Consider the following 24,490-nt stretch of genomic DNA (forward strand, 5'->3'; position numbering starts at 1 on the left):
CACCTGGATGAACGGTCACTGCTGAACTGTGGCCAAGAGCAAAATAGACCACCCTGTAGCACAACATGCAGCTGAAGATAATACACTTGATTTCAATGGACGCTTCATTACCCGATTGATCTGGATCCTTCCCTTCACTACCAGCTTTTTTGAACCGCACAAATGGGAGTTATCCTTATAACAAATTCTCTGCTCCCATAATTATCCCAGCCTCGACTTAAGGTAGTTATACTATCCTCACACCCTCCACTCAATAGTTTCCACCCCCTCTGTCCCCATTCTCATATCCCACCCGTTTATTTGCAACCCTCTGCCAATGCATCTGCCCGTCTTTCCTTGGTCCTCTCCCTTTTTACTCTTTTTTTCCACTTTCCTGCTCCACGACCTCCTGACACTACACCTGTTGGCAGTCTAGTCCCTGCACACTCCTCCAGACAATGTTCGTCTCTCTTCCCACCTGTACACTACTATCACTTCCCCTTCCTCACCCACTCCAGATTTCTGCTTGCACCCTAAGTGTGATGTTGCATGCTGGCCCGAGATGCTGGAGTCGGCAAAGGCTGTGGCCAAAAACTATATATGAGTTTCTTAATTGTGCCCGACTGCAACTTGACAAGTCTTCTTTGCATTAAGTTGCAATCTGTCTTTTCCTGCATTGTTGACACTTTTACATTGGATGTAAGTGAATGAAACAAGGTGAAACAAAGATAAACTGCATTAACAAATTTATTCCCAAAGTGAAATAACAAATTTATATACATATAAACTTTAACAAGATTTTAAACAAACATTTTCTTTCCAATGTTTAACATCATTTTAAAACAAAAATATGGAACTGATTTTACCTGAGTATTCATATTACCTAGGTGTATCTCACTAGCTACAGCTCATAACTAGCTTGCACAATGGACCCTGGAAAGGTGTGATGTGAGGCTGTCAGTGAGTACATTAACACAAGAATAACACAGTAGGGAAACACACAGCCTCTGGCAGTGGGTGAGAATTGTCAAAACGAGTATCACAATCTTCAGTTATATAACAGCTTCTTAATCTAGTGAAGAACCTAGGAACCTTTGTAAAATCTCATACAAATTGCACCATGTTTTATGAAAGGAAGTTCATTTTATATACATAAAAATAATTTCTACTCTGTAACATAACAGGTGGTTATTTTTCCTCTGACATTTATAAAACAACATTACATTTTCATCCATCAAAACGGGGGGTGGGGGGTTAAGCTACACTGATTCGCACAGCAATAATTAAAAGGCAAAAAAAAACCTGGAGTATAAAAGAAAAAGCAATGTGAAATCTTATTACCGATGCACATAAAAAGTAAACATATAAGCAAGTTTTTCAGCACTGGAATGCCCACTGAACTGCAAATATATACTGATAAAGCAGTGTCAATCTTATTAAAAGCTGCGAGTATAGTATTACTGATGTAACACTACCTTAGTTTACTCTTCCTTGAGCCAATAAGCTGGGAATGAGAAACAAGAAAATGCAATAACTTACATATTCCTTTCACTATCTTTGGCACTAAATATAATGAAAAGCAATGTAATCCTTTTACTAGTGGTCTGACTCACTGATCCAGAGACCTCACTGCGCTTCCCTCATTACTAATTCATCCTGCAATTCCCTACAGATTGCAAGATTCACATACGGCAAGTGCTTCAGTGCGTTCCTCCAGTAGCTCCTTGCCAGTAATCGCCAATTTTTCTTTACCAAAATCATCCAGTGGCAGTCCCTGTATCATAAATACAAACATTTAAATTTGCATTTGTATGGACTACAACTCTTACATTAAGGTAAATTGCACAATAAATAAAATATATCTACAGGAACTGTTTTGTGCCTCCTTAGATGACAATCTGACAGTCAAAACTACAACAGTAACATCTCATATCCAGGCATCCAGTCATTTATTGCTTCATTTTCAAATGTTATTTCTAAAATTGCAATTTATCTTAAAGTGCCATTCATTTTAATCTTAGATATGCGACTTTCTACATTAGAACTGTACACAAAGGCAACACATTTTCTAAAAGTATTTCATTCTTTGAATAAACAGCACTTCTCTATAAAAAGTTACTTTCTTTGTTGCCTGAAACCACAGATAGGAATGGTTTACAGCAGTTTCTTATCTAACAGAGTTCTGTATCCTCAATGTTTTTTTGAAGTGAAAATTGTATCTATTAATAAAGGTTTTCTTGCACTCTTATTTTTGAAGAAATTCCTGAGTTGTACTACAACAAGATCCAAACAGTGACAAATCCTAGCATCTCATCTCAATCTTATTCTAAATTCAGATGTGAGATACTGAAATATAACATTCTGTCACATGATTCCCTAAACAGAATTATAAATATGAAGTGTCTGAAGTTTGTTGCTCAAAATCTCAGGTGTGTTTTAACTCACTGCCTTGATTTATTAAGTTTTCCCTTGAATCTGATGGTAAGAGTTTGGTTACAGTGTACAAAGTAATGTGTTCAGAACATACACACCCACAATTCACTCTGTAAATGGTCCAAATCTGATCAGAATGAAAATCGAATAAATAAAGATGTTATCTCGGGAATTTGGCACCTGCTAGGGAATAATGATCTTTTAAGTCATTTGGTAGCATTAGCAGCATTCAGTTCCTGCTCAAGTGTGATTCACTGTTCTTTCATCTCTTCTTGACAGTTTGTTTCAAAAACAAGCCACGATCAAAACAAAACTGCAATTTCTTTTGATACATTCACCAAATCTTTTGAAAAACTAGTGTCGACAAAATATGCATACATACAGTTTGAAGTTATAGAGAGAGTACTCAAATAGTTTATGGCTTAATGGAAACTCCAGGTTGGAGTATCAACAATATCTTCTCCGTTTTCCCTCCCCATCCCCCCCCCCCCCCCCAGGCCCCCACCTCCTAATACCTAGGCCCTGAATGGCCCGACAGACAGTGCTCTTCTCTTCCCCTATCTGTACTCTGCTATCCCTCTCCCTTATCCCAACCACTCCAGATTGCTACTTACTTGACAGTCACATTCCAGTTGGAGATGCTGGTGGTAGTGGTTGTATGAATGTGTGCACATTTTCTTTGCTGAAAAAGGCTTTGGCTGAAAGCTCTAACGTGTAGCAGTCTTTTCATTGTGCCTGTCTGCAACTTGAGGTGCCATCTTTATGGTGAGTAGCGCTATCATTTTTGTAGTATAGTTTATAAGTATAGTAAGTGGGAGTGAGAATGAAAGATTGGGAAAGTAACTTTTTTATACTTCATCTAGCATTAATGTGTTCAAGCAAGTATTAAAGTGGGAGACTCATAGTAACCAACAGCACTGTTTCACGGTCCAGTGCAAACTCGTGACAATCACAGAAATGAAATACAAACAATGGTAGAGTATGTAGGAGAGCACATGTGTGAAGGCTTTTTCTTGTATATAATTTTGTCACACATTAATAAACTGGTTTAAAGGAAATTTAACCACTGATAAAATGATTAATTTTTTCCCATTTCTTTATTAAAAGAAATGAATGTACTGCATTAATAGAATTAAAAGAAAATCAATAAAATTTGGAATTTAATTTTGTGCAGCAAACATACAATGCAATTTTATTCACTAAATTATATACAGACCAGGAATACCAAATGCATAATATGCTAAACTTGATAAAATACTTCTATGTATAAACATATCCCAAATGATCAAATGAATATGAGCCAACTACTCAACTTTCGATGATTTCTATGGATTCTTCTGAATGTGGAAAGTCACTATTTCATTTCAGCCAACTGTGTAAAGCTATAGTAATAACAACAGAGGGAAGAGAAGATGGTATATTTATTACCAGTTTCCTCAAAATAAAATAAGTATCTAGCTCTGCAAATTTATGGAAACCTACTTTTCACAATTATAAATGCATCTAATAATATTTATTCATCTTGATTTCAGTTTTAGTCGAAGTTGTTAACCAAGTGTGTTTCTCTACAAACAGTGCCAAATTGCAAGATATGATATTAACTCTTTCGCTGCTACAGATGTGCGCTCGGCATTCCGTGTTGAGGCATCTTTGGCTATGGCTGCACTGCTTGCCAAATGCTGGTGCCTGTGCTGAGAGACGGCATTGTGGCAATATGAAATACTTAATCTGTTATTTCAAAAACTATTAGACAAAAAAATTAATTTTTGCACATCTTACAGTCCAATATCTTCACTCGTAAATAATTGAATTTCTTTTGTTATCTGCCAAAATTAAAGCAGTACATCAAATTAGGTAAAACACTGCACAGAAAGTTGAAGAGTTTGCAAAGGTAAGGAAAGCACCACGTAAACTTTGCATACGGTTGATTTTAGCTCATACATTGGACGGAATTAAATGTAGCTAACATATCGAAATTTCAGTTAAAATTGAGAGTAGAAGAGTATCTCATTTCAGTCTCAAGTTACTGGATTTTGTATCTGATGGACGATCGCATGTGATATGCCCAGTTCTGTCAAAGGGGACTTGCTCGCTGCTTCGATATACTTATCAGATTTTAACCTCCATTGTATGCAATGGCCTGACAGGCACAGCTGACATGGTCTTACACCCACCTCCCCAATTAAGTTGTGTGGGTTGCAGAAGGATGTCAAACTATGAATGTAAAAGCTGGGACTTTTGAGTGAGTGCAAAAGACACCAGCAAAAATAATGACTTAAAATTGGAGTTTTCTTGCACAAATTTACTGCTCAGTAAAATTTATGTACTGGAAACCAACCATTCAGCAATGGATTCAAAATTTCTATCCTTTATATTTTGTTTCATGTGTGTTTATGAGAAGGTGCTTTAAGCATCCATTTTGGTATCTTCTGTTTCTACACATTCCCATGAAAGCCACTGATTATATTTAGGGCACTAAAGTTGGAAATACGAGATATAACAGGCAATTTCAAAATCTGTGCCCGTAAGGCTTGTTGCGCTCTCACACAGGATTCTCAGAAATGGGTTAAGAAAACTATTAGGTCGAAAAATTTCCTTTTTCTGTACATCTTACAGTCTGATATCTTTGCTTGATAAAGGACCATTTCTTTTCGTTATACACCATAGTTAGTGTGCTGCATCAAATTAACTGAAACACTGCACGAAAATTTATAAAGATTTTGCAGAGGTATAAACACATTGCGTAAACTTTGTGTATGGTTGTGACTAGCTCATACAGTGCATGAAATGTAGGTAAGATATCGAAAGTTTATTTAAAACAGAGCAGAACAATATCTCATTTGCTCTTGAGTTATTGGGTTTTATATTCAAATGAGGGTCGTGCGCTACGCACCCATTCCTGTCCTTGCACATCAGAAATCACATTATCACAATCTTCATACCTAATAAATGATTCAAGACATCTAAATGACACTTCTTGCACATGATAGAATGCAATGAGGCACATACATTGCATGATAAATACTCTAAGCTTTAACTCGTCCGTAGCAGTGACAGGTCGGCAGCTCAGAATGCATACAGACATTCATAGCACTGTAGGGAAACCAAACTGACACGCTTATATATATCCATAGCACCTGAGGAATGGTGAAGCAGGATGTGTACAAATGCCCACAGCAGCCAGAGGGTGAATCCAAATTCTTCAATTCTTTAACTATTACCTCTACCACCCCCATTATATCTGTTTTATTTTTAGCCGTAACTGAGAAAAGAAAGTGTATTATCAAACAAAGGTACACTGCTCAAGCTTGGTAAGAAAGACACAGATAACTTAATTAACCCTAGCACCACTAAGGGATGGCAAAAATTGCCCGCAGTATTTGTTTCATTTGTGTACTATATCTATTTGTTGGAGTGAAGAAGCAAGAATTTAGGTAGTTTAAGAAAAATATCTAGAGTATGTGCTGTCATGGTTTTATAATTTTTGCAAATTATTGAAATCTGCGCATTATATTTTATTTAAGTATGGGCAGTTTTTGTATGCACTATTTTATCAGTTAATTTCTACTGTTCCCTTTTCGTGTCAAGTCAGAAGAATGACAATACAGTTCTTCAGACTGGACTTGTGATACATACCTGAGCAATTTCCCATTGTTTGTTTTTTATAGTAACAGGAAAGGAGAAAACAACATCTGGTGGAGCTCCATATGATCCATCGCTGATAACACCCATGGATACAACTTCGCCAGGTGCTGTGCCAAACCACAAGTCATGCATGTGGTCAGCAGCAGCTTTTGCAGCAGACATTGCAGAGGACATCTTACGAGCTGAAATGACAGCTGCTCCACGCTTCTGAACTGTCTAAAATACCAAAAGCAGAAATTCAGAACAAGGGATGCAATTTGTTGTAGAATATATAAAACAAACAGGTAAAAATTTTAAATCACTGCAAAAAATTAATTATATATGTACATAATTCAGCAACAAATAATTTGTCTAGATTGATTCACAAAGACTACAGTGTTGAAGGAAAGGATAACAGACTGGATGGATGTGAAAATGAAACAGAATTTCCTTAAATGCAAATGCTGTACATTCAAGTGTTTGTCACAAAGGTTAACATATTTAAGATATCTCAAAATAATACCTCACAGGCTTTAACAACAATGACAACAACAAACACCATAAAGTGGTAATTTTATTTGAATAAAAATAGGAATGGGAAAACAGCCACTAAAAACTATTTTGCACTTTACCCACTTTAGAGGTTTAAATGAAATTAGGATATTCCTACAGAGTGCAGGAGTCTGCCAAGAACAAAGCCTTCAACTTTGGTTTGAAATTTCAGTTTCAATTTTTGCAGCAGTGAGTTGAAATGGACATGCTCCCTATATGTATATCATTTCTAATACTCATCATCGTCAGTATCTATATCTTTCAAATACAGGCATGTTGTTAAATAATATCAAGAAATAGATGCATGTCAGTGTCAACATAAGAATCCTCAACTTCTTACACAGTGGAATGCATGACATTCACGAATGACAACTACATATTTATCTATTGGTCCTTTTTATCTACAACTAGCTTTTGTCTGCAACTTCGTTCCCTTGGATTTTGAATCCATACAAATTTTTAAAAATCCTGAAGCTTATTATTGGTGAGATACACGGATATAAGAAAACTGAAGATGAAGCTATCAAATGGGCACATCGGTTAACAACTGAAGTGTTTGTATATTCGAAGTATGAAATACCAATGGATTGTTTTGAGGAAGAAGGCATTACCACTCCTCGACAAACTTATCTATGATAATAGTTGCATTTATTCAAGAATGAATTCAAGAATGTTTATGGATCACAGGATTTAGCTGTTAACATCATTATCATGATAAAAAATATCCTGATTTATTTAGTTTAGTTTTATAAAACTTCTGCTGTTCCAATTTTTTTCTTCGCCTATAATGAAATGATTCTTACACAAAACTGAGTCGATTCGTATAGAAATTTTTTTGCCAATTTTCTCATTTTCATGGACAACCCATGCTTGACCAAAAATTTGATTATGGTCAAATTACTTTTCACAGAAAAGCATCTAAAGATTCCTAAGACAGTTTCCCTGTATCTCCTAGGATTCTGATTTCCCCTTACTGACCCAAGTTAAAGGAAACACACTGTATGTAAAGATAAATTGGCTTCTAGGTGCCATATCAAGATGGAACATACAAGATTTTAAGTTAATACCTCCAACAATACAACCGTGAAAACCACATCCAATTTCGTGCAGTAGTTTGTGTGTGATGCACGTCAAAATATACATACATACATACACGCAAACAGACAAAAATTCTTAAAAATAATTGTCTTGGCTCCCATTCCTATTGTGAAGTTTTCTTAAATATCTCCTATGTACAGACATTAGTAGGTTACAATTTTATTAAATTGTAGAGATTACTGTTCCATATACTAGGCAAGTCAATAACGGCATTTATATAAATAATTCATTTAAGAACTGTATGTATTAAGCTTAGCACAAAAAATGCTCCTGTTGGAGTTGTTGTGGTCTTCAGTCCTGAGACTGGTTTGATGCAGCTCTCCATGCTACTCTATCCTGTGCAAGCTGCTTCATCTCCCAGTACCTACTGCAACCTACATCCTTCTGAATCTGCTTAGTGTATTCATCTCTTGGTCTCCCTCTACGATTTTTACCCTCCACGCTGCCCTCCAATGCTAAATTTGTGATCCCTTGATGCGTCAAAACATGTCCTACCAACCGATCCCTTCGGGGCCAGCTCTCTCTCTCTCTCTCTCTCTCTCTCTCTCTCTCTCTCTCTGTCTGTCTGTCTGTCTGTCTGTCTGTCTGTCTGTGTGTGTGTGTTTCCTATCAGTAAGGTACAGCAGTAATTTCTTTAGTGCCGTGAAAAGAAAGAAAAAGGAATAATTAACTTCGACTCCCCTAATTCATACTGGGTTATAAAATAAAGACATTTAAACGGTGATTCTTTTGTGTGCTGAGAAGATACGTGCGTCTCTTAAGGTCTAGTCAAGTTGTGCCACAAACTTCTCTTCTCCCCAATCCTATTCAATACCTCCTCATTAGTTACGTGATCTACCCACCTTATCTTCAGCATTCTTCTGTAGCACCACATTTCGAAAGCTTCTATTCTCTTCTTGTCCAAACTAGTTATCGTCCATATTTCACTTCCATACATGGCTACACTCCATACAAATACTTTCAGAAACGACTTCCTGACACTTAAATCTATACTCGATGTTAACAAATTTCTCTTCTTCAGAAACGATTTCCTTGCCATTGCCAGTCTACATTTTATATCCTCTCTACTTCGACCATCATCAGTTATTTTACTCCCTAAATAGCAAAACTCCTTTACTACTTTAAGTGTCTCATTTCCTAATCTAATTCCCTCAGGATCACCCAATTTAATTTGACTACATTCCATTATCCTCGTTTTGCTTTTGTTGATGCTCATCTTATAGCCTCCTTTCAAGACACTGTCCATTCCGTTCAACTGCTCTTCCAAGTCCTTTGCTGTCTCTGACAGAATTACAATGTCATCAGCGAACCTCAAAGTTTTTACTTCTTCTCCATGAATTTTAATACCTACTCCGAATTTTTCTTTTGTTTCCTTTACTGCTTGCTCAATATACAGATTGAATAACATCGGGGAGAGGCTACAACCCTGTCTCACTCCTTTCCCAACCAAATATGTTCCTCTGTAGAAGGCTCTGACAGAAAAGTCAGTAACCAGCTGCCTCCATCCTCATTCCACCTTCGCCAAAATTATTGACATGCAGATATATTCACGTTCTTAAAACAGAACACTCTAGTCTATCATTGTAGTTACGCTTTCATACTCAGCATCTCCCTCTCACTGCCACTGTCTATGTGTGTGTCTCTACCACTGTCTCCTTTGTATCCATTGATTTACAGTATATCCCACTGCCATTGTCTCCCCTCTCACACTGTCTCCTTTTGTCTTCTTTCCCATTGCCCCTGTCTCCACCACAACTCAGCAACTGAAAAATTCTAGAGGTTCCAACTTACTTTTTCCTCTACACCAAAGTGTTTAAAATTTTGGTCAAAAACGCACCCTCCACCATACCTGTGTGTTAAAGTTCGCCGATCTGGAATGATGCAGAACATACCTCCCCCACCTACATATGGTCTCCACTCATTCATATTTTTCATTTCCATGGTCTCCTCTTTCGTTCGCTCTCACTGCTACTATCCCTTCCTCTCTCACTCTCTTGGTATTTTCTCTCTCCCATCGGCACTGTCTCTCTGCTTCTCTGTTTCAGCACAAGAAAGTGCGAACATGTTCGCATTGCAAAATTTTTGGCAAGAAAGGCAGAATGAGGACTGAGGCAGCTGATTCCCCACTTTTCTGTCCAAGACTTAAAGAGGAACATATCTGCCTTTTCTGTGCTCCAATAGGAGCATTCCCCCCCCATATTGACAAACATCCCAAACAGTCTTGTCAGTCGGATTTTTGTAGTACATTGAAATTCTGCTACATTCGAAGATGAACAATACGGAATTTGTATTTACTTCGTTGGATAATGTACGAAAATTTTTTTAAAATTTATTTACTGACGCAGAGGTTTTGGCGCCAGTATTTATCTTTGTGCCTACAAAGTATGCCTGTGTAGCGCTACATATATTCGACGGCAGAAGTTAGTTGTGGTGGCACCTACCAACATTTTTCAGAACTTCCGCTTGCTTTGCACTCGATTCTAAGCCGCAGGTGGTTTTTTGGATTACAAAAACCGGAAAAAAAGTGCAGCTTAGATTCGAGTAAATACGGTAAAACTGGAAAGACTGCAGCCATTTTAAATTCTTTTCAGGCACGTTAAGACCCTTTCTAGCCCATTTTTTGACACTGTAGTACCACTTTGGATGTATTTGTTGAATCGTCATTTTTATCTGTTTTCCATCTTTCCCTTAATTGCTCTAAATTCGTGGAGGTATGTACCGCCTATGCAACTAAATAAAGGCAGTTTGTTCGTTGCCATACTCATTTCACTTCTTTTATTATGGGAAGCATCAGTTCCCATTATACAGAGAGGGTACGTCAAAGTTTCACTGGTAAAAAAAGTGGTTACATCACAACCCCTACAATAACCTTACAACCTTGCCAAGAGTTCACTATGACAGTTAAAATTACATTTACACCCCAGGCTGAATATTACATGCATATATTAGCTGCTGAAGTACAGTAACTATGAACCTATGGAAGGGATAATGATATAAAAAAAAAAGTTTCAAAGTTCCTCAAGAACATTGTCTAAAGAACATATGGTAAAAATTTTGATGATTTGCCACAAACAGAAATAACAGATGTGACCACACCCCACAGTTGGTACTTTTCGTACGCAAAAGTGTAGTTTTTCAGAGTTTTTATAAGCTCCCCAAGGTCCACGCTAAACCACATCTAATGCAAAAGAACCAATAGATTTCTTCAACTCTCTGGGCTGGAGGAAATGTGTGGTGTTCAAATTTTGACTATGTACTATAGGATAGTTACGGTATGCCCATTCTTCTGATACGCATACAAATGGCTGCTAGGACCAGGGTTAGCCAAAACACTTTACCTTTTATCTCTGATCAATAGAAATCAAGATATGACCTGACAAATCACATTTTTGGATGCAGCTTTTTGGACCAATGATGTGTGGTTGTGTAAGGAAGGATGAAGATATTGTGCAAGTTCAGTGGGTGGTGGAATACCACTGTGGGAAGGGTGAGAAGGATAGTGGTAGGGCATTTTTACCCCTATCCTTCCCACACCTCCTGCAGTGTGGAGAGGGATACACTCAGAACCAATCCCCGAGAGACCAAAGTTCCGTATACATATTGGTAGCTGCAGGTTGAACCTGCCCAGACGTGGAACACTGCAAGGGATAGGTAATTGTAGATAAAAATTGTAAGCTGCTCTGGGAGCCCTATCATAGTGTTCTTGCACTGAAAAAGCTTTGGGAGGTAATAAAGATAACCATTGTCAGTTTCTTTGATCAAGAACTGCTGCTCCTTACAAGAAAGTGATGAACTGTTGTCAACTGATGAGCCATTCCCAAAGCTATACTTTGAATCTTAATACTTACAGTTGAAACAAGTAGTGTATCTACTTAACATGATCTTTACAAAGAATAGAAAGGGAGGGAGATATGTACATGATTAGTGGTTGATGAATAAATACACTTTTCATGTAAGGTGCACAGACCCTATGATGCCTAATATCGAATGTTAACCAAAGTAGTCACAGTAACATGTACTGCAGGAATATTGCATATATGCATGTGATCATATTTATAATAGCACATGTTTCAACAGCTTTCTCCTGTGATGCTTACATGTTTACCACAAGTTTCATCAAAAAAAAAAAAAAAAAAAAAAAAAAAAATCAGCAATAAATACATTATGTAGACTGTACAACTACAATTTATTCATTTCTTGTACAAAGATTTTTGTGCTGAGTATTCTGTTGTATTTAAGTGTCACAAAACATCGAAATTCATCCGTTTTTGCTTTAGGAATTTCGTTTTGGTACACGTCTGTGTGAGTACAGATTTCAAGTAGTTCTACGATATTTGTTATGTCCTTTGTGTACCTTATGTAGAATATCTACTGAATGTTCTATTTTTGCTGCTTTCTGTTTTTGGTTTTGTGGGTACATGTAAAATGAAGCCTGATTGTTCCAACAGTCCCAGATGTGTTACTCAAACCTTATTCTGAGATTTCTACCTGTCTGTCCAATGTAAAATTTCCAGCAACTGAGGCCAGAGATTTTGTAAATCCATGCATTTAAAAAAATAATAAAGACTTTGGCTTTTCCTGATCGAATTTTTGTTTTCAAATTATTATTGGTGCGGGCTAGTTTTTCTCATCTTTTTGAATAGATTGTTCAGTTCTCTTCAAATTTGACCGATGTATGGTGCTGTGATGTACGTAGGTTTATTTTTGATTCCTTCCTCTTTTTTAGGATTATTTCTTTATATATGAAGCATGTTTTTGCTTGTGTGTACTGCTCGTATAGTCTGAGCACCACTGTGTGGTTGAAAGCATTCTGTTGTGCTATGCATCACAATGTGTGCCGAGAACACCAAATTTCAGGCACCACCTCTCATCACGGACAATGGCCTTCACTTAATGACAGAGCAGAGACGTTTACATAAAGTTGTCTGTGCTAATAAGCAAGCAAGACCATGTGACATAACAATAGAAATCAATGTGGGACATACGATAAACATATCCATCAGGACAGTGTGGCAAAATCTGGCATTAATGGGCTATGGCAGCAAACAACTAGATCGAGTGTCTTTGCTAACAGCATGACATTGCATGCAGTGTCTCTCCTGGGCTCATGACAATATCAGTTGGACCCTAGACTTGAAAACTGTGGCCTGGGCAAATGAGTCCCAATTTCAATTGGTAAGAGCTGTGGTGCGGACCCCATGAAGCCATGGACTTGAGTTGTCAACAAGGCACTGTGTAAGCTGGTGGTGGCCCCACAATGGTGTCTGGGTGGAATGAACTAAATCCTCTCGTCCAACTTAACCTATCACTGACTGGAAATGGTTATGTTCGGCTATTTGGAGACCATTTTCAGCCACTCATGGACTTTATATTCCCAAACAACAATGAAATTTTTATGGATACAATACGCCATGTCACCAGGCCACAATTTTTTGCGACTGGTTTGAACATTCTGGACAATTTGAGCAAATGATTTGGTCACCCAGACCACCCAACATGGGACGTAATCAAGAAGTCAGTTTGTGCACAAAATCCTGCTCCAGCAACACTTTCACAATCATGCAAGGCTATAGTGGCAGCAGGGCTCAATATTTTTGCACAGGACTTCCAACAACTTGCTGAGTCCATGGTGCAAATTGCTGCACTGTGCTGGGCATAAGGTGGTCTGACATGATTTTAGAGTGTATCCTATGACTTATCTCACTGTATACTGGATATGCTCAAGGGGGTCTTTAACAAAATCAAAACTAACTGAAAAATACCTTAAAACACAAACTACTTACAGCTTTCATATTCTGGATGATAAATGAAAATCTAAACTCTTTTAATCCTGTGCAGCAGGCTGTTGTTGTATATAAAGCTAGAAATAACAGCAAGCTCTAACTGTCAAAATAGTAATCTTACCGTCACAAAGTCTCCTTGCAGCCAAGCATCGTCTTTGACAGCTTCATAGACAGGCACAGGTGCACCTTTTCCAATGTCAGCTGTGGCATTACGTGCATCAGGAAACTGTGTGGATGAATGATTTCCCCAAATAATAACATTGCGAACAGCTGATACACCAATCCCGAGGCGTGCTGCAATTTGGGCTTTTGCACGGTTTTGATCTAATCTTGTCATAGCTGAGAAATTCTGGCGTGGGATACTTGGAGCATATTTTGAGCAGATCAACGCGTTAGTGTTAGCTGGATTACCGACCACAAGCACCTTAACTGATTTTTTGGCGTATTTGTCGAGTGCTTCACCCTGTACTTTGAAGATACGCACATTTGCAGACAGTAGATCTGTAAAAAAAAAAAAAACAATTAACACTAAGTCTGTGCAGGTATCACATTTGGGTAAGGAAATTTCAGTCTTTACACTTCTATAATATAAAGCCTTGGAACACTTTTTAAAACTGTTTCAGGAGATGATCACATTTAATTTTTAAGATAAAATAACTCCTCCATTCATTAGATCACATTGTCTTATTACTAACTACTGATAGGGTAAAGCGTTAAAGTAAATTCAGGAGTTATATCATCGTGACACCAGGCTTTATTACTAAGTGACTATCCTGGAACCTGGTACTAGTTGCAGCCTATATAATGGCTTTCAAGGGCAATAAAAATTTGATTTTCAATAGCTCTTGAAATTACGACCAAATTTAAACGGCTGTAATAATCTATTCATTAAGAGGTATAATCAGATGTTAAAAGTTGAACGCAATAAGACAAGTTTCACAGTTGGAAACAGTGTGTTTTGAGGCAGCATAACACACGGCATGTTAATATCCGGACTTTATTCTCAAGTATTTGACAATGAGAGCACTTCAAGAGTTCCAACAAATTTTAAGCATAATTTCACATCTTTTTCTGAACTTTTTCTCACTTACATGCTTTACATGAAATATGCAACACGATAATTTGTTTATAAAGTAATCAGAAGATAGAATCTTTGTACATGAGAATTTGATTTTTTAAAGAACTCAGGGTTTACTAACAGCAATCTACACTATCACAAATATAAGACTACAGTATATATCTCTAAATCCAAGATGAGATTTTTTTCACAAAATTTCAAGTCCAGAAGTAAGGGGTCATCCTGCATTTATGGCATAAAATGTGGAGTTTTCCTTTTCTTTACCAAACAGAACCTCGAGCTTTCATTAAGCTGTAATTCTTATCGCTGGCATGATTACCATTTTAACCCTGAACATATACTTGCACATGCACTTTGAACATTGTTGTACAATAGCAGGAAGTGTTTGCTGTGGTAATATTTTTATCAGTTGTTTGACTTTGAGATCCTACAACTAAACTGTACGGTAAAGTGCGTAATGGATCATGATGTGGAACAATGTTGTTTAACGTTAAATGTTTCAGCAGAATCACGAATTTCAAACTCATGGTTGTTCGGTATGCAGAAGCAACAGGCAACTGTGTGGCTATGAGGAAATATCGAGTCACAGAAGCCAATGTTTGGAGGTGGCAAGAGGACAAAATACATCTAAGAAATGTGAAGTCTACCAAGAAAGCTTTAAGTGGCCAACAGAGGGGACAGTTCATAAATAATGAAATGGAAGTGGTGGCATTTCTGTGTGAGAAATGTAAAGAAGTTATTTTGCACAGGAATGCGGGGTCCAATTTAAATCCAGCTCTACGAGGTGCACAGGGATGATGCGACACAATGGACGTCTGCTACAATGTCCAACAGCCCTTGCTCAGCATCTTCCAGCATTCTATGTGGGGAAGTTGGTCGAGTATCAGAGATGCATTATAAGACTGAGAAAGTAACATGCTTATGTCTTAGGGCAACCCAAGACAACAGTTGGGCATGAAGATGACCTACTATGGAAAGAAATGCACGACAACCATGACAGTGGAAATCAGTATCTGACTAAGGGGGGTCTTTACCTGAGGTTTTTTTTTTTTTTTTGTGTACCAGCACTTTTATTGTTTCCTTCAGTTACCAGTAATAAAATAACCATTCATAAGAAACTTCCTGGCAGATTAAAACTGTGTGCCGGACCGAGACTCGAACTCGGGACCTTTGCCTTTCGCAGGCAAGGTACTGGCGGAATTAAAGCTGTGAGGACGGGGCGTGAGTCGTGCTTGGGAAGCTCAGTCGGTAGAACACTTGCCCGTGAAAGGCAATAGGTCCTGACGTCGAGTCTCAATCCGGCACACAGTTTTAATCTCCCAGGAAGTTTCATATCAGCACACACTCCACTGTAGAGTGAAAATTTCACTCTAGAACCATTCACAAGTTTTCAAAATAAACTTAGAATGTGTGCTTTCCTGCAGTCTTTAATTGAACAATGGGAGACCATTGTGCATTTGAAGTCATCTCTGATTCAGTGATACATGGTGTATTCAACATGAGGAAATGTTAAGTATGATATCCTGTAATGGCAGACACTTTCCTCATAATCCCATCTAACATCTGAAAACAAGCATTGCAACTAAATTGCATGCCATCAATGGAAGTATTTACTAGTCACACAGGATTCCCTCAGCGACATCTACATCTATACTCTGAACCACTATCACATGCTTAGTAGAGGGTACATCCCATTGTACCAGTTACTGGGGCTCTTTCCCGTTCCATTCACATATGGACTACAGGAAAAATTATTGTTTAAATATTGTGTGTTCTGTAATTAATTTAATCTTGTCATCACAATCACTATGGAAGTGAAATGTAGGGGTTTGTAGTATATACCTGGAGTCATTTATAGCTGGTTATTGAAACTTCGTTAGTAAACTTTCTTGGGATATTTTAAGTCTGTCTTCAAGAGACTGCCAGCTCAGTTCTTTCAACATCACAGTGATACTCTCTCAGGGTTCAAACAAACCTGTGACCATTCGTGCCATCCTATGTGTACGTTCCATGTTCCGTGCTACTGCTATTTGGTTCAGGTCCCACAAACTTCAGCAATTTTCAGGATGGGTCCAATGAGTGATTTGTAAGCTAATTATTTTGTAGACTGGTTGTATTTCCCTAGTGTTCTACCAATAAACTGCTTTAACCCTGACTGACCCTGTGTGATCATACCACTTCATGTCGCTACTAAGTGTTACACCCAAGTATCTGTGCAAGTTAACAGATTCCAACTGTGACTAACATTACATTCATAGTATATTATGCTTTTTCATTTTTGTGAAGTGCCCAAGTTTACATTTTTGAACATTTAAAGCAAGCTGCCTACCACTACACCACTTTTAAATCTTACAAAGGTCTGACTGAATATTTGTACAGCTTCATTCAGACAGTACTTCTTTATAGATAACTGCATTATCTGTGAAAAGTTTGAGGTTACTATTAATATTGTCTGCAAGATCAATAAAATACAACATGAAAAGCATGGGGCCCAACACACTTCCCTGGGGTACATCCAAGGGTACTTCTACATCTGGCAGTGACTCTCCATCCAAGATAACATGATGCATCCCCCCTACCAAGGAATCCTCAATCCAGTCACATATTTCGTCTGATACCCCATATGATCATATTTCAATAATATGTATAGGTGTGGTGCCAAGTCAAATGCTTTTTGGAAATTGAAAAATACTGCATCTACCTGACTCCTTGACCCATGGCATTCAGGATGCCATTTGAGAAAAGTACCCTATCTTCAGTGTTTAATGTATCAGATATGATTCTTCCAGTTCTTATGCTTTTTCCATGTATCACTTGCTGTCATTCTCACTAGTCTTACCAGTTTACTATGGATTCCCAACTCAGCCAAGGCACAAAATAATTGTTCTCTATAAATCATGTGCCACTTTACAGTCTATAAAGAGAGGATTTGTACCAATGTAGAATTCTATTGCCTTCTCTAGGATTTGCCTTTGCGTATAGATCTGATCTACAATTGACTTTCCTGGGAGAAATTCAGGTTGATATCCCCTGATTGCTCTGAATTATTGGGAGGAGATGGTTGAACTGTACATTTGAGAATACTTTATACCACGATTTAAGTAATATGATCCCTCCACAGTTCCCACATTCTAAAATATACCTTTTTTTGTATGTGGAGCATATAATTCCTTCTTTTCACTGCTGGGGCATTTTCTCCTCTTCCTATACTAAAACAGTTATCTTTAAGATCCATTCGAATTTGCTACCTCCTTGCTTAAGTATCTCTGCTGGAATATGCTCTGTTGCTGTTGTCTTGTTTTTCAGTTTCTTCTCAGCAAGTTTGGTGGATCTATGCTGTCTGAGAAATTTGTCAAAGTGTCTGCATTATCTTTCACACATCTCTTTTCCCTCACTTAAAATTATTCCTATTTCATTTTTATATGGCTTGTTTTACCACTAAAGGATTTCCTTGCTGCCTTTACTTATCTGTAAAATTTTCTTGCCTCATACTTACTCCTCAGAAGATCCATTTCTTCAGTTTTTGTTTTCATCCACTCTCCCTTTCTTCTTTGATGGGCCCTCTTTTCAATTCTCCTCCTTTATAATCTTCCACCATCCTTGTACACTGTGATTGTAGTGTCCTCTTATATGCCTCATTCTTTTCTCCATTACTATTTCACATTCAGTGTCAATCCACAGAGATCTTTTATGTCTTACTTCCCTTCCTAGCATTCCACTTGCTGTAGTCTCTGCTGCATCTATTTCCAGCTGATATTCAATGTTATTACATTCAGCACTTTTGAATATTCTTGTTATTCCCTCCTGGTACTGTTATCTAATTTAGGCATAGTGTGTCATGTTCCCTGCACTGCACTGGAGATCCCAGCCCTCACTCATGCCCAGAACAGAAAGTGATCAAAATCTATATTTAGACCTCCATGGCTCCTCACATCCAATAGAGCTGATTTGTGTCATGCATTTGCCCAGCGCATGGCAATTTCATTTATTAAGTTTTCATCTGCTGATGTACATGTTCCTTCAGGTATGTCTTTATGTGGGAACATTGTTGAACCCACCACCCTATTTCTAGCTGCTGCAAATAATGTAAGTATTGTTTCACTGTCAGTGCTTATGATACATCTGCTGTGAAGCTATTGTTGATCTAAACATCTGTTCAGATACGTGAGGCACCCTGTTCTGTTGTACCTTTAAGTTATTAAAGATTGTGCTCACTGGGTTGTGAAAGAGAGAAAAGTTTTTGTTTGATGCTCATTAGGCAGCCTTATATGGCAGACAGCATGTGGTCGTGCCAAGTAGTGTCATACAGCTTTTCTAGACAGAAAAAATATGGCAACTAGGTGTTGAGAGTGGACAAAGCCCCTAGAATTACTGACTTAATATACTAAATGGCCAACATAAGACTCATTACCCCATCATTTTAAAATGAATATAATAGTACTTTCCTGCCACTGGCAGGATATACCTTCAAACCAAACATGGTTAAATGTTTTGAGAATACATCTATAATTATTCTTGCTCATGTGGTGGTGGATTTGGTTGAAGATTTTGTGAAGTCCCGGTGCTGTCATGATACAAAGCTAAAGTTGTGGTGTTCCTTCACATACAATTACATTGTATGCTGTTAGCTTCTGAGTCTCAAAATATAGTCTGGCACTTTCTGTGTGACATTTACTTATTCTGAAGGTGGGACGCTTGTTAAACACAAATGCTTCAGTGAAATGTATGGCAGTGAGGTATCACTGGTCTGTCCTCTCTCAAATGGCTGCAGCAATTTCTTTGATGCACAACAGCATTGATCTTTTGGTAGAAAGGTCTAAGGATTACGAAATTAATATGTATCCCTTCAATCATCGTCAACATTGTTTTATTCAGAAGTTACAAACGATAATTTCAAGCTGAAAACTTGCTCTTTCTGTGAAATTTCAGTAAGCGTTCTGTTTGTTGGTGATTTGGAAGCAACAGAATGCTTGTTGGGAGGTGATGTGTCACAAAGCTCATTACGTACTGCTGCATGCTAACTTTATACAAGGCAACGAAACAGATGAAATCTTCGAATCCCAGGCAGAGATTACATTATGGTGGTGTTGCCATGAGGCAGGCAGGAAGAATAACGTTTCACCACTGAGAGTGGGTCTGGGAAAACAACAGCAGTGCTTGTTGAGAGACAGACAGCGGACCTCACCAGAAATGTAGTACAGCACAGCATCAGGCCACCTTTGTTACAGCATGAAAGAAACTCGATTGCTAATCCAACAAGGTAGGCCAAGAGCATTTATGAACCAGTCCTTAACTACAACAAACTCAATAAGTAAGCACGAGAACTGCTGACACCTTCATAATAGCAAGACCTATGCAGTCATGACAAGTGATGTCGGGTAAATATTAGCCTTTACTTTGCTCCACAAACTCCACAGCATTTTAGCTTGTAAGACATTTGGTCAGGCGGACCAATGGCATATATAATACTTACACTAGATCCCCTGATTGTGGTAAACTGATGTCTGGCACAAGTCTGTTATAGATTTCCTGCACAATACTGAGTAATGACAGCCACCACTGGGAGAAATGGCCACATAACCATAATCACCTATCACAGAGTTCAATACCACAGTCTGCCACTGTTGCAGATGGGTGGAACCAGGGGTCCTCCCCATCGTATCCAGTACATCAGCAGGCCTGATATTTCGGCGGACTAACCAGGGTCTACCTGAACAGCAGGCCAAGACTGTCATACTACATGGCAACCATCATTGTGGCTCAACAGATGATAGTGAATGGCAGTGAGTGGGAGGGAAAAGAGCACCTCCCAAATCGCTCTGTATAAGTCCAACACATGTGCCACGGGATCACAATACAGCCAGCACTGCTGCTACCACATACAGCCAACCAGCGTAGCAGTATCTGGTCAGGAAAAGTGAGTGCAGCATCAGTTACCTTGAGCAGATTGAATGCCGCTTACGACGAGGAACCTCGACAGGCATCGACAGCCAGTGTCAACAGCGAGTCTAGTCACTGATTGTAGCTTATGGAAATAAACAATTTTGAATCATCTTTCACTGCACCTACTGATGGCAACAGGAGACCATCATCATTCTGAGGAAAAATGGCAAGGAGTGAACTGGTCAAGTGCCTCCTGACACACAATCATCTCTACTCCCTCCCTCCCTCCCAACAGTCGCCTCTTGCAGTACTTTCACTGGATCGAAGATGAGAACTTGCATTTCAAGGTCTATAGCAGTGTTTTCCCATAGCTACACTGAGGTACGTATGGGACGAGGGGGTGGGGAGGTCTCAATGTTAAGTAAACAGAGTATGGGCTTCAAGATTATTTGTCAATCTAATGGTTTGTTAAAGCTGCCTCACCGTCAGTTGTGGGCAGCAACCCAGTAAAAGAAATGCATCGATAGTTGTTCACACAGGCCTCCTAATTGGTAGAATTTTCTCTGTCCTATCACAGGGAGACAAATACAGCACAAGGTGATCTCAGTAGGTACAAAATATTTTTGAGGTAGAAAATATTTGATCAGGCAAAAACCCACAACTAAGAAACATATTTATACAATAACACTCCACTTCAGGTGATGCAAGTTTTGTAAATTTATTCCACAACCACTTTTGAAGTTCGAAGTTTCATCTCCAGGTGCCACCCACTGAGAACAAGGGCAGGGGCTGGTAATATCCAAATACTATGGGGTAGGCATACTAAAAAGAAAGCTAAACTTGTGGAAAGTGGTGTACTCACACAATTATGAAAATGTGTGTGGCGGTCAGGCCAGTCAGTCATTGGGGATCACACCCACATCAAACACACACATGGGACTGGGAAAAAAAATGCTAACTTTGGGGAAGATTCCAGACAGAAATGAACTGAATAACACTGTAAATAAATAAGCAATACAACTCACGTGTAGGACCAGCGATCACAGCGCCCACATGGATAGCACGACACAGAAGTGTCTAGTGCAGATGGCCCAGATGCCAGCTGCCCGCAGCGGCGGAAGCAACCAATGTAGGAGCCAATGAGTTGGGGAACCGGAGTAAATAGCCGCAAGAGCGAGAAACTGACTGAAGAACAATTCCACTGCTGCCAACAAACATTTCACATAACGACCGTGAAGGTAAGAGAAATTAGAGCTCGTATGCAGGTATACACAGTCATTTTTCCCCTCACTATCTGCAAGAGGAAGAACAAAGGAAGTGACTAGAAACTGTACAAGCTACCCTCTGCCACACACCATACGCTGGTTTACGAAGTACGTATTTAGACGTAGACGCGACAGTAACGGCAACAACATAAAAGATGGTTGGCTGCAACTTTAATCACTTTCCTATACAGCCACAACATCAGGATGGGTCATTTGTGAAAACAGTCAACATCATGCACCAGTTGCTGCAATTTAAATTACACTACTGTGGCCCAATGTAACCATAATCTTGGTCTACATTACATAGTCCAAGAAACGGCAGAGAGCACACAACAGACTCTAAATAATATCAAAAGATTTCAGTTTCATAACTTGAAAGACCTTTTCTTGCATCTCTTTCATTACCAAAAACTATCTTCCTATTTCTAGAATGAAATTTTCACTCTACAGCAGAGTGTGCGCTATATGAAACTTCCTGGCAGATTAAAACTGTGTGCCGGACCGAGACTCGAACTTGGGAAGTTTCATATCAGCGCACACTCTGCTGTAGAGTGAAAATTTCATTCTATAAACATCTCCCAGGCTGTGGCTAAGCCATGTCTCCGCAATATCCTTTCTTCCAGGAGTGCTAGTTCTGCAAGGTTCGCTTCTGTGAAGTTTGGAAGGTAGGAGACGAGGTACTGGTGGAATTAAAGCTGTGAGAACGGGCCGTGAGTCGTGCTTGGGTAGCTCAGTCGATAGAGCACTTGCCTGCGAAAGACAATGGTCCCGAGTTCGAGTCTCTGTCTGGCACACAGTTTTAATCTGCCAGGAAGTAGCTTCCTATTGGCGTCTCAAAACTGGTTGACTGCAAATTTAAGTTCAGGGGAGAAAATTTGCCCTGTGCAACACTTCTATTCTTAACTTCAGTCAAGGAAGAGTACTAACTCTGATGCCCATCCAATTTCAGTATTGGACACTATACACAAAGCATTTTGCATTATGGAAAATGCTCACTGTCACTATTTCAGTAGTGCACTTCTCACGAAGAATCCATCAACATATTACTTTCTCCTACGTATAACTCTGAACATAAATGAGGGGTTGGAGGCAATAGACGAGATTCAAACAAAGTCTAGTATTTGTCTATCCTGTATATCATTCACACAATGAGTAGGCGTAGGTGGCACTCTAGGTCTAGTTATAGGCAATATTATGCAATTTTTATCACACCCCCTAATGTAACTTCCACAGTAAAGGTATAGATGTGAGAACTCTGTATGAGACCTGTGTCTTTATCTTTGCTCCAGTTTCCCTGAAAGCTTGGAACAAATACCAAAAGAGTGAAATACTCATCTGTAAAAAGATTGAAAACTTTCTGACAAGTAACATTTCTACTAAGAAAATTTCAAAATCAACATTAACAACTGCATGGTTTTCAAATAAAACTAACTAGAACAAATTTGGGTTGAAGTGTGATATTGGAGCAGCCCCACCTCCCCTACCCCCTTCAAAATCTTTGTTGGAGTGGCATGAAACTGTGGCACAACCAGAGTCTAACCTAGTTTGGGGTGACAGTATCATACTGAAAAATGAAAGGGGGTCCAAAATGTAATTATTACCCAAATTTGCAATAAATATATTTGCAAGACATTCACATAAATCATCAGCAGGTTTCCTTAAAACTAAGCAAAACATTACTCTCTGAACCAGTTGGTCACATCATAATTACAGTACACTCTAGTTGAGCCATAGAACATGGAACCAATCAGCTGACATAATGTCTATGTAAATGCTGCAAATTGTCACACCTCTGGCAACTCTTAAGCACCCCTTCGTACATTGTGTGTATGTCACTAAGTTCAGCATCTGGTTTTGCTTTAATTAATTTATTGTTTCAATAAATGCCATAACAGTCGTTATCACTGAGCAGAAATTAATGCGTACGCAAGAAGGAAACCTTGTGAACTCCCTATCGACTACTTATTCATTATGCTAAGCTTTAATATTGGTTTATAGCTAGCTGCACACTTCGAAGCCTCACTTACACACAACCAACATGAAATGCAGTGTCAAACGGGTTTCACCCACCTTTCCGCTCCATGCCCTCTTTACGTGGCATAGCACCTACAAGAAAAGCCGCTTCCACATCTTTGAATGCGACAGCTGGATCCGCCGTGGGTACTACCTCCTTCACGAGAGGAAGAGCGCAATCAGCTATTTCCATGACGACGCCTTCTAATACTGACATCATGGGTGGAATATCCAAAAGATGAAGGATAAGTGGTTGATCCTTGCCGAATACTTCGCCACTGCCAATCTGATACAGTAGCGAATATGCGATCTGTCCGGCTGCCCCAGTAACAACCACACGAATTGGTTCAGCCTATCAACAAATCAGTATCCTCCATCAGTCAACATATTTTACCAGGTATTAAATGTTAACTGAACTACGATATAATGAGCGAAATTCTACAACCTATATAACATTTTATTTAAAGTTAATGCCATGAAGGTCATTAGGTCAATGCTGAAACCACGAATAAATGAACAGTTCAACATAATTAACAACGGTAAACTTTGGTATGTATTATTAACGATACCACTGCATTCAATCAAATGTTATAAATAACATTACCATCGTAAAAATTTTCACACACTGGAACACCACGTATAAAACAACCTCCCCACAAACACAAAGACTACACACAGCTGGTCAGATTTCCTTCTTTTTTACTACGCATAGATGTTACATGTTGGCTACCACAGACATTATTCGTAGTCCGAGTGTTTGCGTATTTGTATATATCACTTGT

The 24,490-nt window shown here is 38.7% G+C and overlaps 1 protein-coding gene across 1 annotated transcript; it reads right to left on the bottom strand.

The window, feature by feature from the left end:
* Window positions 1-708: 708 nt before the first annotated feature.
* LOC124802812 (malate dehydrogenase, cytoplasmic) lies at window positions 709-24,490 on the bottom strand. The gene is made up of 6 exons (XM_047263816.1): window positions 24,369-24,490; window positions 24,313-24,333; window positions 23,766-24,060; window positions 13,591-13,970; window positions 6,049-6,273; window positions 709-1,753 (listed from the first exon to the last, which is right to left on the bottom strand). The coding sequence occupies exons 2-6, from the start codon at window positions 24,313-24,315 to the stop codon at window positions 1,646-1,648; spliced, it is 1,011 nt and encodes a 336-aa protein (XP_047119772.1). The 5' UTR covers window positions 24,316-24,333; window positions 24,369-24,490; the 3' UTR covers window positions 709-1,645.

Source organism: Schistocerca piceifrons, chromosome 6 (assembly GCF_021461385.2).
Source record: "Schistocerca piceifrons isolate TAMUIC-IGC-003096 chromosome 6, iqSchPice1.1, whole genome shotgun sequence".
In the NCBI taxonomy this organism is placed as follows: Eukaryota; Metazoa; Arthropoda; class Insecta; order Orthoptera; family Acrididae; genus Schistocerca; species Schistocerca piceifrons.